Source organism: Eubalaena glacialis, chromosome 4, assembly GCF_028564815.1.
Source record: "Eubalaena glacialis isolate mEubGla1 chromosome 4, mEubGla1.1.hap2.+ XY, whole genome shotgun sequence".
NCBI classification, from domain to species: Eukaryota; Metazoa; Chordata; class Mammalia; order Artiodactyla; family Balaenidae; genus Eubalaena; species Eubalaena glacialis.
The window spans coordinates 117,967,129-117,981,059 of NC_083719.1; the positions used below are offsets into that span (position 1 = coordinate 117,967,129).

Genomic DNA, 13,931 nt, shown 5'->3' on the forward strand with positions numbered 1-13,931 from the left:
GCGCCAGCACACCACTGCCCCCACGCCTCCAGGAGGCCTCAGGATTGTAATGTCCACCCTATGAACTGACCAAAGGGAGACCATCTTGGAGTGCTGCTGGTTTATTACCAGATTTTCTTTTACAATGTTTGGGAGGAAGTGGGAAAGGAATCTTTAGGCAGACTGCCACTGAGGCACCACTGTTGTGTTCACTTACATTCAGCTGTGCCCTGCTCTCCTTTTCCTTATCTGCATACTACATGAAGGCTCAGAAGCTGAGGGGTTTACCTAAAGGAACAGAAAAAAGAAGGCAAGGCTTCAATGCAGAAGGAGCAGGCCCACGGCCCTGGAGGAGAACAGGGAGGAGCTGAGGTGGAGATAGCCTCTGCCTCTCTGATCCTCTGTTCTCATCCATCAGCTCAAGAAAAGCAGACTTAGCAGAGTGGGACAGATGACTTTTATTGGTCTGACCAGCGTGACTAGTCGTAGGCCCAGGAAGAGCTCTCCTATCTGTCCCGGCTCCCATCTTCCCTCTCCTGGGGGTTCATGACTCACCCCCAGGGAAGAAGGGTGGCAGGCAGAGCCAGGATAAAAAATACAGGGATGGGATCTGAAAGGGGCTCCAGGTGATGCATAAAACATAGGGTTACCAGACCATCCAGATAAAATGTCCATCAGGCAGAGCAGAAGCAGTTTCCCTACACAGGCCCCTGGCCAGGAATGGCAGGGGTCAGGAGGAAGAGCTTCCCTAGAGGCTTCCTACTGTGCCCTTCGTGCCATCAGCATCTCCCGGATATTGTCCTCGGCTTCCTTCACACTCCGCTCCAGGTAGGATTTTTTCTGCTGCAATATGAGAAGGAAATAAGGGTTAGGACCAGGGGGAATGTGCCAAGTTGGCAGATGCAGCTTCTATGCCCAATGGTTATGGCTTCTCTGTGACCAGTGACTTCCAGGAGCCTATTGTCTATTGGGAGCCAAGTATACACACCTGCCCAGAGTGTTCCCCCACCCCGACCACTGGGCACAGGGAGGGGGTTGCTCGGTACAGGAAGCAGGAGTGCTCTCTGGATGGCAATAGCACTCTTCCCCCAGAAGGAAGTAGACTCTAAAAACAGGCGTCTTGGTACATGAAGTTATACCAGACAGACAAAGGCCAGGAAATTCCAGGACAAAGCTCTGGCCCCATAACAGATTGTCTCTCAAGGTTTTCCATGGCCCAGGCCAGGCGCCTGTAGCTGCCACTGCTGCAAAATGGACAGCATACCCTCTGCTCTGTCCAGCAAGATGATAGATAGGCTGCATCACACGTCTCACCAAGGCAGATGAGTCAAGATGAAATCCGCTTTTCTAATGAAACTGCTGCCTGCCAGGAATCCAGGACAGTGACACACTGAGTAAAACAGACCTTTTGCAAGTTTACCTCCTACCCCATCTGGGTCCTAAATTAAAAATCTCAACTTAAGACAAAGAACTTTACTTTCAGGAGCCACATCTGGACCAGGATTAACAAAAGATTAGTCAAAGGAAATGATGTCTATATTATTTTCCCTGTGGTCACCCCAGAAGTATGGTGGCTTCACCACTGGTCCCTGCCCTGAGGACACCATTGTGGCTGCATTCCCACTTAACAGACATGAAATGAAGTCTCCCTTTTTGGGGAATACTCAAAATAATCCCCTCCCAGGGTGCATGTGACTGAGCCACACTAGAGCCAGAAATGCAGAGCCCTAGCCCAGATGCAGCCAGTGCCCTTCCCTCACCCCTCCTCCCTTCACCCAAGCAGCTGGGGGTTCACTTTGACTACTGAAGTGCCTAGGTGACCTGGGGAAGCCAGGGAAAGGCTGGGGCAGAGGGCAGGTAAGCAGCCTGGTCTCAGGCCTTGCTTGGGAACTGATCCCCAACCTCTGAGACAGGAAAATGGAATGGAGTGCTTCTATTACCTGAGGCCTTCACCAATAAACCTCTCAGGTGCCCCTTCTACATATCCCTGCCTCTAACTTCTCCCACTCTCTGTCCAGATATTTTTTAAATGATAACATTTAGAGACTTTATAGTTTCCTTTAGGTGCCAAATGCTGAGGCATCCACAATATTTTTTAGTAAAATTTTATTGAAGTATAGTTGATTCACAATGCTGTGCCAATTTCCGCTGCACAGCAAAGTGACCCAGCTACACACATATATATTCTTTTTTTTTTTTTAATTTATTTATTTATTTATATTTATTTTATTTATTTATTTATTTTTTGGCTGTGTTGGGTCTTCGTTTCTGTGCGAGGGCTTTCTCCAGTTGCGGCGAGCGGGGGCCACTCTTCATGGGGCCACTCTTCATCGCGGTGCGCGGGCCTCTCACCGTCGCGGCCTCTCCCGTTGCGGAGCACAGGCTCCAGACGCGCAGGCTCAGTTGTGGCTCACGGGCTTAGTCGCTCCGCGGCATGTGGGATCTTCCCAGACCAGGGCTCGAACCCATGTCCCCTGCATTGGCAGGCAGGTTCCCAACCACTGCGCCACCAGGGAAGCCCTATATATTCTTTCATGTTCCCCTCCACCATGGTCCATCATAGGACACTGAACATAGTTCCCTGCGCTACATAGCAGGACCCCACCATTTATCCATCCTGTATATAATAGTTTGCATCTGCTAATCCCACAAATCTTTATCATAGTTCTTATGTGAACCTCTGGTTCCTATTTGTCTTCTAACTTCAAATTTCTTGAAGGCTAGAAAGAGCCCGATCTCTTTACTCATCTCCCATCTGTCCAACTTGCACACAATTCCTTACAAAAGAACAGGAGCTCCACAAAAACTCATAGTGACCATGATAATTCTATGGCTGAGGAAATTTGTTTAATTACACTGCTAAACCTGATATAGTCCTATCACTGTGATATCAGAGTGGGAACTTAAACTTCCTTTGATAAACAACTTGTGGTGAGTAAAAAAGAGGCAAATACTAGTAACTCCTGATACACAACTGAAGAATGTACATGTATTAGGTGTTGTGCAGCAGCTAGACAGCAAGTGCCATGCACCATTCTGGGCACCTTTTGGGTCCCAGCCCTGTAGGAATCTAAGGAAAAGGCTTGTGGAGCAAGTGGGGTTCTATCCCGGCAGTAGTCAGCCAGTGCTCAGGAGCCCAGGCCTGTTGCATTCCATCTCTGCCAACTTGCTGCCCCAGCTAGCAAAACTATAAACTTGGAGCATCAGCAAGAGCTTTTCTCCCTACTGCCCAGGCCTCTGGCCAATCAAATTCAGGTTGTATTCTCAGCTTTAAAATTCTTCATTCTGTCACATCTCTTCCTTCTATGTTCCACTTCCAGTTTCATTACTTTTTCATGATTTTTACTACTGCATATCCTAAAGTCTTCAAGTTTCAAAAATAATGTAAAATGAACCTGTCTTTAAATCTTTAGTTTAAATAGACTTACTGGACATTAAAAAAATTTTTTTTCATCCCAACAGATGGGGCATCTCTAGCACAGACCTGCTTTCTAACTGTATTTCAATAGTTCCTGTCTCATCCTCAAACATACCTAAGCCCAGAAGACCCTCATAGTCAAACCCGGACCAAAGCACATGATGTGGGTTGAACTGTGTCTCACAAAAAGACATGATGAAGTCCTAACCCCCGGGACCTGTGAATGTGACCTTATTTGGAAATAGGGTCTTTGCAGATGTAACCAAGTTAAGATGAGGTCATACTAGATTAGGGCAGGCCCTAAATCCAATGATTAGTGTCCTTCTAAGAAGGCCATGTAAAAACAAAGGGATACACAGGGGAAATGCCATGCGTTGATAGAGGCAGAGAGTGGAGGGTTGCATCTGCAAGATTAGAAAGGCGCCAAGGATGGCCCACAACCACTATAAGCTAGAAAGAAGAAAGGAAGGAGTCTTCCCTAGACCCTTCAGAGAGCATGGCCCTGCAACACCTTGATTTTGGACTTTCAGCCTCCAGAACTGTGAAAAAATAAATTTCTGTTGTTTTAAACCACCCAGTTTGTGGTAACTTGTTATGCAGCCTTAGGACACCAATATAGCACCTGAAATGAAGGATGCTCCCAGAGACAGAGTTTATCCCAAGGTTCTTTTGGACCCACAGCTTCTACCCACACTGAATCACAGAGGCCTAGGTAAGGATCCCTAAAAGTTAGAATACTGGGATTGTATTTATCCCAGAAATAACTGTCATAGAATTGACCCAAATACAAATGAAACCATCAGAGAGAATGGAAAAAATTAAGGAACCAATGACTAAGTTAAACTTTTTCTTCCTTGAATCTCCACAGCTTAAAACCACGAGTCAAATCAGAAACTCTGTGGACCCTGCTCTTCCCCATTCCTGTAAATAACAACTCCATTCCTGCAACTCAAGACAAAAACTTCAGTGTCATCCTTGAATCTTCTTTCTTTCATATCTGACATCCAATCAAACAACAAATCCTGTCAGTGCTATCTCAAAATGTATCCAGAATCTGACCTTAATGAAGAGCCTCCTAAGTGGTCTCCTTTCTTCTGTCCTTGACCCCCTTCAGATTCTTCTCCACACAGTGGCCAGAGTCATCTTTCAACATTTAAAACCTTCCAATGGCTTTCCATCTCTCTCAAAATAAAAGGCAAAAGCCTTTTCAAAAAGCCACGTACAGTCCTGCTCTAAGCTGACTCTGACCTCCCGTCCCATGACTCCCTCTCTCTCACTCATTCAGCTCCAGCCACACTGGCCTCCAAGCTGTTCCTCCAATCCACCAGCTATGCTCCTGCCTGTCCTTTGCCTTTGGGTCTCTTTGTGTAGGAACTCTCTTCCCCAGATATCTACATTACTTGCTCCCTCACGTCCTTCAGGTCTTTCTCAAGTGTCACCTTATGGGAAAGGCCTTCTTGATCATATGCGGCTCCATATTCTCTATTCTCCTCACCTTGATTTTCCTCCTTAGCACCTATCGCCACCTGAAGCGGTATTTGTCTGTCTGTCTTCCCTTATGAGAAGGAAAGGTCCATGAGGGCAAGACTTTGTTCTACTCACTAATATAGTCCCAGTGTCTAGAAGAATCGCTGGTTCATAATAGGAACTCAATAGTTGTTGAATACAAGTGCATTTATCGTGGGAAATGATGCCTTACTGATTTACTTGTACACACACTCCTTTTTAGTTTTCCCTCCCAACCTGAATGAGGAATACCCATCAAAGGAAGCAAAGGCAAAAAATGACCATTCTCCTTCAAGGTGGTTTTCAGTTTTTGACATTGCCCTCTAACCTCTGCCCCTAGATAAACACAGGTTTAAAACTCAGACCTCACTGATCCTGATGGGGACATGAAAACCTTGCTCCCACAAACAGGCCCTAAGGGTCAAAGCCCTTACACTTTATTATCAGGTCAACTTGTAAAACCATAAAACAAACCATCCCAATTTCCCACGTCCTGGAGTTGAAAATCCTTGAGAAACTGCTCCATGTGATGTCAGTGTCAGGGCCGCTGTGCACTACAAGGGGATAATAATTGCTGTGGAAACTCTAGGAGGCATGTGAAACCCCCACCTTCCACCAGGAGTCCTGGGAAGGCATTTGCTGGCCTCACTGCAGCACCTTTCCGTCTTACTGAGCAATCTCCCTCAGAACCCTGTCTGTAGGAAATTCTCTCCTGGCATCAAACCACAGAGCTCTAGGTGCGGCAACATTCTTGTGGGGCCTTGTCCTGACGTAAAATTCTGAGATTTCCTGTGGGGCTCAGCACGGCCAGGGAAATGACATTGTTGGACTTATTGCTCATCAGCCTGAAGTTCTTCTTTCCGGGAGTCAGACTAAGGGGCTGGTGTTTCATTCTCATCCTCTCACAAAGGAAAGAGGCTCAAGTCCCTAGAACTTTTCCGACATGACACACTGTCTCAAATAGACTCCTGAGGTAATTCATCTTGTGACACTATCTCTATAGACTTTTCTTCTTTTCTTAGGAAATTTATCTCTTTCTCTAAATTGATATTTTTCCTGTTTGTATTATCTTAGGGTATAGAAAAGCTTTTCCCCTCTCACCTTTTATTTCCCCACTTGTAAAATGAAGATTTGGGTAACACCAAATTAAAAACTCAAGAGCTTCAATGAATCTCATGTTCTCTCAGTCTGCAGAACTGTAAAATGGCCAGAGGAGGCCAGCTGCCCATAATGGGGAAGTTTAGCAAGAGGCCAAGAATTCACTGAAGGCTGAGGAGGCATGTCTTGGCGGCCAGGGTAAAATGTGAAGAAGGCAGGGCAACAAGAGGAAGACAAGAAAAACAAAGGCAGTGCAGGGGCACAATGAGAGAACTCAGAAAGGGAAATGAGACACGGATGGGCAGAGCTCTGAAAATGCAAGTGCTACAACAGCCTGAATGGGTGAGGAGCACTCACCAGAGGCAGGAAAGGCAGGCCAAACATGACCAGGAATTTGAAGATAAGAGACAAGTGATCCAAGGACACACGTCCACTTGTGAACTCATCTGGGTTTATCCACTTCACCATTAAGGACACAACTAGGCTACAAGGTAATTGCTGAACTACATATGGCTGGGAGACAAGCTGAAAGAATGAGAAAGCAATTTTAGGCATGGAGCAGGAGAATAAAGGAAATCTAAGAAGGGGTTACTGTCTCTGCATCTTTTAGAAACTGCTTTCAAGACATCTTTCAGAGGTTCCTCTGCTGAAAGACAGGGACAAAAGACTTGGATCAAGTTGAGCAATGACCTTGGTTTTTCTCCCAGATGTTCTTTTACCTACCTGCTAAAGAGACTCTGACACTGCTACCGTATGGGGTCAGACTCCCAAATCCCACCTACGATCACATGGCTCAATGTACCCAAGATAAACCTCTGCTCTACTCAAGTACCTTATAGCAGAGATATACCAAGTGGTGGTGGTGGGGGGAGAGGGTGGATTCTTATTTCTTCCAAATGATAGTGTTTAGCCTTTTAGTCCACCTAAAGTTTATGTGATCTCTATCTACTATTGCCCTCCCTAACACATAAGATTCATTTAAGTTCCAGAGAAAGACCAGTACATCAGACAACCTGAGAAAGAAAGAAAACAAGCTCACAGGTAAATGAAGAGCAAGGAGAGGCAACTGTTCCAATGCATATGGCAGAGATCAGGCTTCAGCCAAAGAATCATTATATTTATAGGCACCAAGCTTAAAACGATAAGCCAATAATCATGTCAAGTGATAAACAGCTGATGTAGGTAGGGACATTTGGCTCAAAGAATATTAAGGGGAGAAGGAACCCAATCACTAACTTAAATATCTAAAACAATGGCTCTTAAAGTATGGTCCCCAGACCAGCAGCACCAGCAACACTGGGGAACTTGTTAGAAATGCACGTTCTGGGGCCCCAACCCAGACCTACTGAATCAGAAACTCTAGGGGTGGAGCTTGGCAATCTGTTTTCACAAGCTCTCCAGGTGATTCTGATGCAAACTGAAGTTTGAGAATCTTCAAAAGTGGAAGTCAGCAAAATTCTTCTATAAAGGGCCAGATAGTAAATATTTTAGGCTTTGTGGGGTTGTCTCTGTCACAATTATGCAATTCTGCCACTATAGTGCAAAAGCAACACAAAAAACGTGCAAACAAATGGGCATAGCTGTGTTCTAAAGAACACAAAAACAAGCGAGCCACATCTAGTCAGCAGGCTACAGTTTGGCAACCTCTCTTCTGAAAAAAGAGGGAGCCTTAAAAGGTAGAACTGAATCTAGCACGTAGGGATTTTAACTTTCCATGCAAGTTGCCTAATGAAAGCATAAATTTCCATCCATGCATCGTTCCATTCATTCATTCAAGCCTACTGCCAAACCATTTCTCCTCTTTTTTTCCTCCAAAAACCCTGGTTCTTGAAGTTTGTAGCATCATGGTGTACCATCCTCTTCTCCCTTCCTTGCTGCTGCAATCTACCAATCTACCAATATCCTGGGTACTGCCCCTCATTCATCGGAGGCTCACTGTCTTCCTCTCCACCACTGCTGCACCACTTGAGGTGACTTCAGCAAGAATGGAGATGATCCATCCAATTCCATGACCTTCTCTCCCCTCACAATTTTTACTTTACCCTACCTGAGCCACCCAGCCCATGTTCATACCCTAGAGATTTGACAACACCAGTAACTGCACCACCTCCAGAATTTCAATTTCACCGCCACTACTTCCTATTTTTCCAGGTTGTTTCGATCTGGTAACTCTCCCTCCAGCACTTCTTCAACCACATCACTCAACAAGTTTTTCATTATTCATTCTGTTTCCATGACCTTCTCCCCTCCCACCCAGCTCAGCTTCCACAGTCCATCATTTATATTTATTCCCCTCTGAACTCCCTTTTGCCCCTCTCTCCCTCTGTTGCACTTCCCTGGCAAAATACCAACCCAAGCTAAACCCAACCATCTACCTACTCCATGTTTGTACCCAAGTAGCTGAATGTTGCTGGAGAAAAACACTTAAGTGTGCTGCATGGTTTTACTTTAAATTCAGGACTATGAATCTCAAATAGGCACTCACCAGTGTCCAGAAATTCTATTAAATTTTCTTAATATATTAAATTCTCTGCTCTCCAGGGCTTCTCTGGTGGCACAGTGGTTAAGACTCCACCTGCCAATGCAGGGGACACAGGTTCGAGCCCTCGTCCGGGAAGATCCCACATGCCGCGGAGCAACTAAGCCCGTGAGCCACAACTACTGAGCCTGCACTCTAGAGCCCGTGCGCCGCAACTACTGAAGCCCGCATGCCTAGAGCCCGTGCTCCGCAACAAGAGAAGCCACCACAATGAGAAGCCCGCACACAGCAACGAAGAGTAGCTCCCGCTCGCCACAACTAGAGAAAGCCTGCGTGCAGCAACAAAGGCCCAATGCAGCCAAAAATAAATTAATTTTAAAAAATTCTCTGCTCTCCAAAGTAACTATTTCATACTTGTCTCCTCAAATCTCCTATACTCTCTCCTCCCCTCTCATTCCCAGCTGAGAAAATAGCAGCAATCTGATGAGAATTATCTCTTTCCACTACCAAATCTACCACCTGACCTACACCTATACATATACTCTCTCCTTTCCTCGTGTTAAAATGGATAGAGGGGTTGTGTTTTGATAGAAGCAGAAACACAACCCTTCCACTTGGGTGTTGAATCCATCCCCTTCTCAAAAATTTCACTCCCACAGTTATCCTTTTTCTTTCTTCCTAATCTTCAACGTCTCTTTCTCTGCAAGATCCTTCTTGGTAAGGCAAGTCACACACACACACACAAAAAACACCTTTCTTATCCTCACATTCCCCTGTAGGTACTGCCTCCTTTCTCTCCTCCCCTTCTTGCAAAACCTCTTGAACCAACTGTTTAGTAGTTGCCTCCACTTCCTTACCTCCCATTATCTCCTCAAACCTCTCCAATCATGCTTCCCATCTACCCTATTGAACTTAACTGTAGTCCAGGTCACCAACGATTTCTATGTTGCCCAAAGCAGTGGTTACTCTCTGTTCTCTTCTTACTCAACCCGTTCTTACTCACCAACAGCATTCAACACAATTCTTGAAATACTTTCCTCTCTTAGCTTTCATGATTCCACACTCCTATTTTCTTCCTACATTACTGGCTACCCCTTCTAAGTTCTCTTTTGCTGACTACTCCTCCTCTGCTCAACTTCAAAATGTTGACATTTTCTGGAAAGCTGTCCTTAACTTCTCTCCATCACTCTCTCTTAGAAACCCTCATCTAGTCTCATAGCTTTAAACATCATTATGACTCGCAAATTTATATCTCCAACCTAGACCTCCCCTTAATTCCAGATTTACACATCAAATTGCTTATAAAACATATTTTCCTGGATGTCAAACCCAAACTTAACATGTCTAAAACACGCACAATTGATTTATAGTCACCCCACACCCTCCCAGTCTTCTCCATCTCAGTGAATGGCAGTCATCCAATTGCTCAATTTAAAAACCACACAGACAAAAAAATACAAAAGCCAACAGAAGCCATCCCTGATTCTTCTCTTTTCCTCGAACCCAATAGCCCCCCGCAGCCACCCATCAGTTTTAACTTACTTCCAAATATATCCGGAAACCATCCTCTTCTTTCTATCCAGCTCCACTGCTACCATCCTAGTCCAAGCCTCCATCATCCTCGCCTGGATGTTTGTCATGGATATTTTAACATGTAATTCAGGTTACTTTCTGCTCAAAACCCTTGAAAGTCTTCCCATGACACTTCGAATAAAATCCAAACTCCTTAACCTGGGCAATAAGGCCCAGCATGATCTGGTCCCTGCCAACCACTCCAACCTTATTATGACTCTTCCCCTTTTCACTTGCTTAAACAATTCCACCAAACTTTTTCCAGCCATAAGACATTTGCATCATCTGTGCCTTCCACCTGAAATGTTCTTCCTTTGGATACTTTTAAGTGGCTAGCTGCTGCTTTTCATTCAGATCTTAGCTGAAATTTCACCTTTTCAGAGAGGCCTCCCCAATAACTCTCTAAAATATCACCTTTACTACATGATATTTTCTTGCTTATATCTTTACTGTCTGTATCTGAATGTAAGTTCCATAACAGTAGGGAATCTTCTCTGACTTGATTAAAGCTTCATCCTCAGTACCAAGAACTGACATAATTAATTTAACCAACATTTATTGAGCACTCAATATATGTTAGACCCAAAGAGCACTGGGATTAGGGCAGTGAACAAGTCAAACACTTATTCACAGAGATTACGCTGTTGCAGGGCACATAGACATTTAACTACCACTGCAATAAGGGCTCCAAGGGAAAAGCACAGTGTCTAACAGAGGAAACACCTGGTATAATCAAGGAAATCACAGAAGCACTTTTGAACAAGCTCTGAAGGATGAGTAGGAATTAATAAAGTGGAGAGGTTAGCATGGGGAAAGAGCAATTCCAAGCAAATGGAGCAGCACGAGCAAAGGTCAAATGAAGCAAGACATGTTTGGGAACTAACTAAATGACAGCCAGTGAGGCTGAAGTACTGAAGTGCGGGGTGGGGCAGGGAGGGATAGATAATATAGAAGGATGAGGTGAGGCTGGTGAGATTGAGTCAGATCATACAGGGTCACAAGCCATATTAAAAATTTGGTATTTATCTTAAAGATGATGAAAAGCCACAAGGTCTTAAGCGGGAGAAACAAAAAAATCAAATTTCCATTGAAAATAAAAAATTACTCTGGCTGCAACACAGAGAATGAGTTAGAGCAGAGCTTCCTGCAGAAAGCCCAGTGAGTCATGAATGGGTAATAGATGTGTCCAAGATATTGATCCTTTTAGTCCCTAGAGTGGCCAGGTGCGTTCAGGGCAGCCAAAGCCCCCCTGGGCAGTTGCCTCCACCTTGAGCACCCTTTGTCCACTTACCCCAGTGAATCATGCAAATACTCCTCTGGGTGCTGTGATGTAAAAAGGGTTGGGAAGCACTGGGTTAGAGAATACAAGTGTGAATGTTGAGAAACCTACTAGGAAGCCATTGCAATAATCTTGGAAAGAGATGACAGTATCTTAGTGGTGGCAATGGAGCTAGAGAAGAATAGATTCAAGAAATATTCAAGAAAAAAATCAACAAGAGGACTTCACCAAGTCCTTCACCATAACCTTCATTATTTATCAGAAGTTAGGAGGGGGGGGGGGTGTCAAGAATACCTCCCAAGAGGACCAGGTTTGGGAAAAAAGATGATAAGTTTAGTTTTAGACACACTGAGTTTAAGGTATCTGTGAAACATCCAAGTGAGATGTGAGAAGAGAAACAGATTGGGGCAGAAACTAACACACCATTGTAAAGCAACTATACTCCAATAAAGATATTTTAAAAAAAAACAGATTGGGTCTGAAGTTCACAGAAGAAGTCTGGGCTAGAGATACAATTTTACATATAGGTAGTACTTGAAGCCATGAGAATGAAATTCCTAGAGAAGGAACTCAGAATAAGAGGACTTAGTCTTATAAAAGTCAACATTTAGTAAGAATGAAAGGAAGAGAAAGAACCAGCAAGTAACACTAAAAAGGAGGGACACTGTGTCATAGAAACCAAAAGAAGAGTAGTTCAGGAAAAAGGATGAGATGACTAGAAATCACTGGATGTGTTCAAGTAGGAATCATGACAAAAACATGTCCGAAATGGTTGGGGGCAGGGGAGGGGAGTGCTCCATCAAGTGGCCTCTAGGATATCTTCCAACTTTAAAAAGTCTACGGAATTCCCTGGCGGTCCAGTGGTTAGGACTCCAAGCTCTCACTGCTGAGGGCCTGGGTTCAATCCTTAGTCGGGGAACTAAGATCCCACAAGCCACGTGGTGCAGCCAAAAAAATAAAAAGTCTATAGCTCTTTGAGACCTGACCCTAAAACTTCATGAAGGAAAACTACCCAATATTTTAATTGTCACAGATGAGCCCTAAGAGTATGTGTACTGTAGTGTCAGGATAAATAATTTCACCTCCTAACTTCAAAGGAGACACTGGGCTTTGTACAGATCCAACACAAGGGTTGTAGAAATATCAGTATAATTACGCTCAAGGAAATTATGAGAAGGGCTGAAATGCTATAGTCAGGAAATAAAGATGCAAAAAAAATGTCCTTCAGAGACCACACAATGCCACAACTGAGAACTGTGTGTTGTATAAATCTATTAACAGTATACTAAACATGACAAGTATTTGATTCAGGATCTGCGTAAAAGAGATCAGAAAAAGGATGCACAAAGACCACTACCAATATCACAACCCTGAGGTCTTTGATTCCTTTCTAAAACAAACCAAAAAACCCTAAAAATTATAGCCCTCATAGGACACTATTCTAAGTTCCATCATATATGAGAAATAAATGTACACAGTACATAATAAAGAAGTCTCATGAAAACAAATTTTACAAAAGCAAGACATTTCTTCATATACACTGTTTTACTTCTGGTTCTCCAGGGTCAGAAAGCCAAGTATCTATCGATAGGACTATTAAAACTCTACAAGTCTTCCAAATGAGCAAATAAAACAAGTTTTACTATTTCAGTTGCCTTTAGCTTACTCTAATCTTACACGAAGAGCAAGAGGATCAAATCAACAGTGTTTACTATGGAGTTTGGCCTGTAGGCATGGTAAAGGGGTAGGTGAATAAAGGTGTGCCTTCTGAGAGCGGAAGTAAGGGCAACACCTTGCATTCTTGGAAGTGGAGGTGTAACTGACTCACCTGTGGCAGCAAGACTAACATGCAAGTATGTGTGGCAAAAGCCTGAAGTCAGTCTGATCCTACTCTCTGCTCCAAGCAAGTCCAAGAATTTCTATTTTCTTATAACTCAACAACAAAAAAATACACAACCCAATTAAATAATGAGCAAAGGACCCTCAAACAGACATTTCTCCAAAGAAGATATACTAATGGCCAATAAGCACATGAAAAGATGTTCAACATCATTACTCACTGGGGAAATGCAAATAAAAACCACAATGAGATACTACTGATACTTTACACCCACTAAGATAGCTATAATCAAAAATGGAAAATACGTGTTAACAAAGACATGGAGAAATCAGAACCCCCATATACTGATGGTGGGAAACGTAAAATGATACAGCTGCTATGGAAAACAGTTTGGCAGTTACTCAAGAAATTAAAAAGACAAAATTATCATATGACCCAGCAATTCCACTCTTAGGTATATACCCAAGTAAGAGAAATGAAAACAGGTGTAGTAACAAAAACTTGTGAATGTTGATAGCATTACTCATAACAGCCCAAAAGTAGAAACAACCCAAATGTCCATCAACTGATGAGTAGATAAACAAAATGTGGTGTATCCATATAATTGAATATTATTCAGCCATAAAAGGAATGAAGAATTGATACATGCTACAACATTGATGAACCTTGAAAACACTAAGCTAAGTGAAAGAAGCTAGACACAAAAAGCCACATGCTGTATGATCTATTTATATGAATATCCAGAACAGACAAATCTATA

The 13,931-nt window shown here is 43.5% G+C and overlaps 1 protein-coding gene across 1 annotated transcript in view; it reads right to left on the reverse strand.

Annotated features, from left to right (window-relative positions):
* Positions 1 to 419: 419 nt before the first annotated feature.
* PFDN1 (prefoldin subunit 1) overlaps positions 420 to 13,931 on the reverse strand; it is a 61,897-nt gene continuing 48,385 nt past the window's right edge. The window contains exon 4 of the mRNA XM_061188248.1: positions 420 to 822. Within this exon, the coding sequence (XP_061044231.1) occupies positions 739 to 822 (84 nt within the window). The 3' untranslated portion in view covers positions 420 to 738. The remainder of the gene's footprint in view (positions 823 to 13,931) is intronic.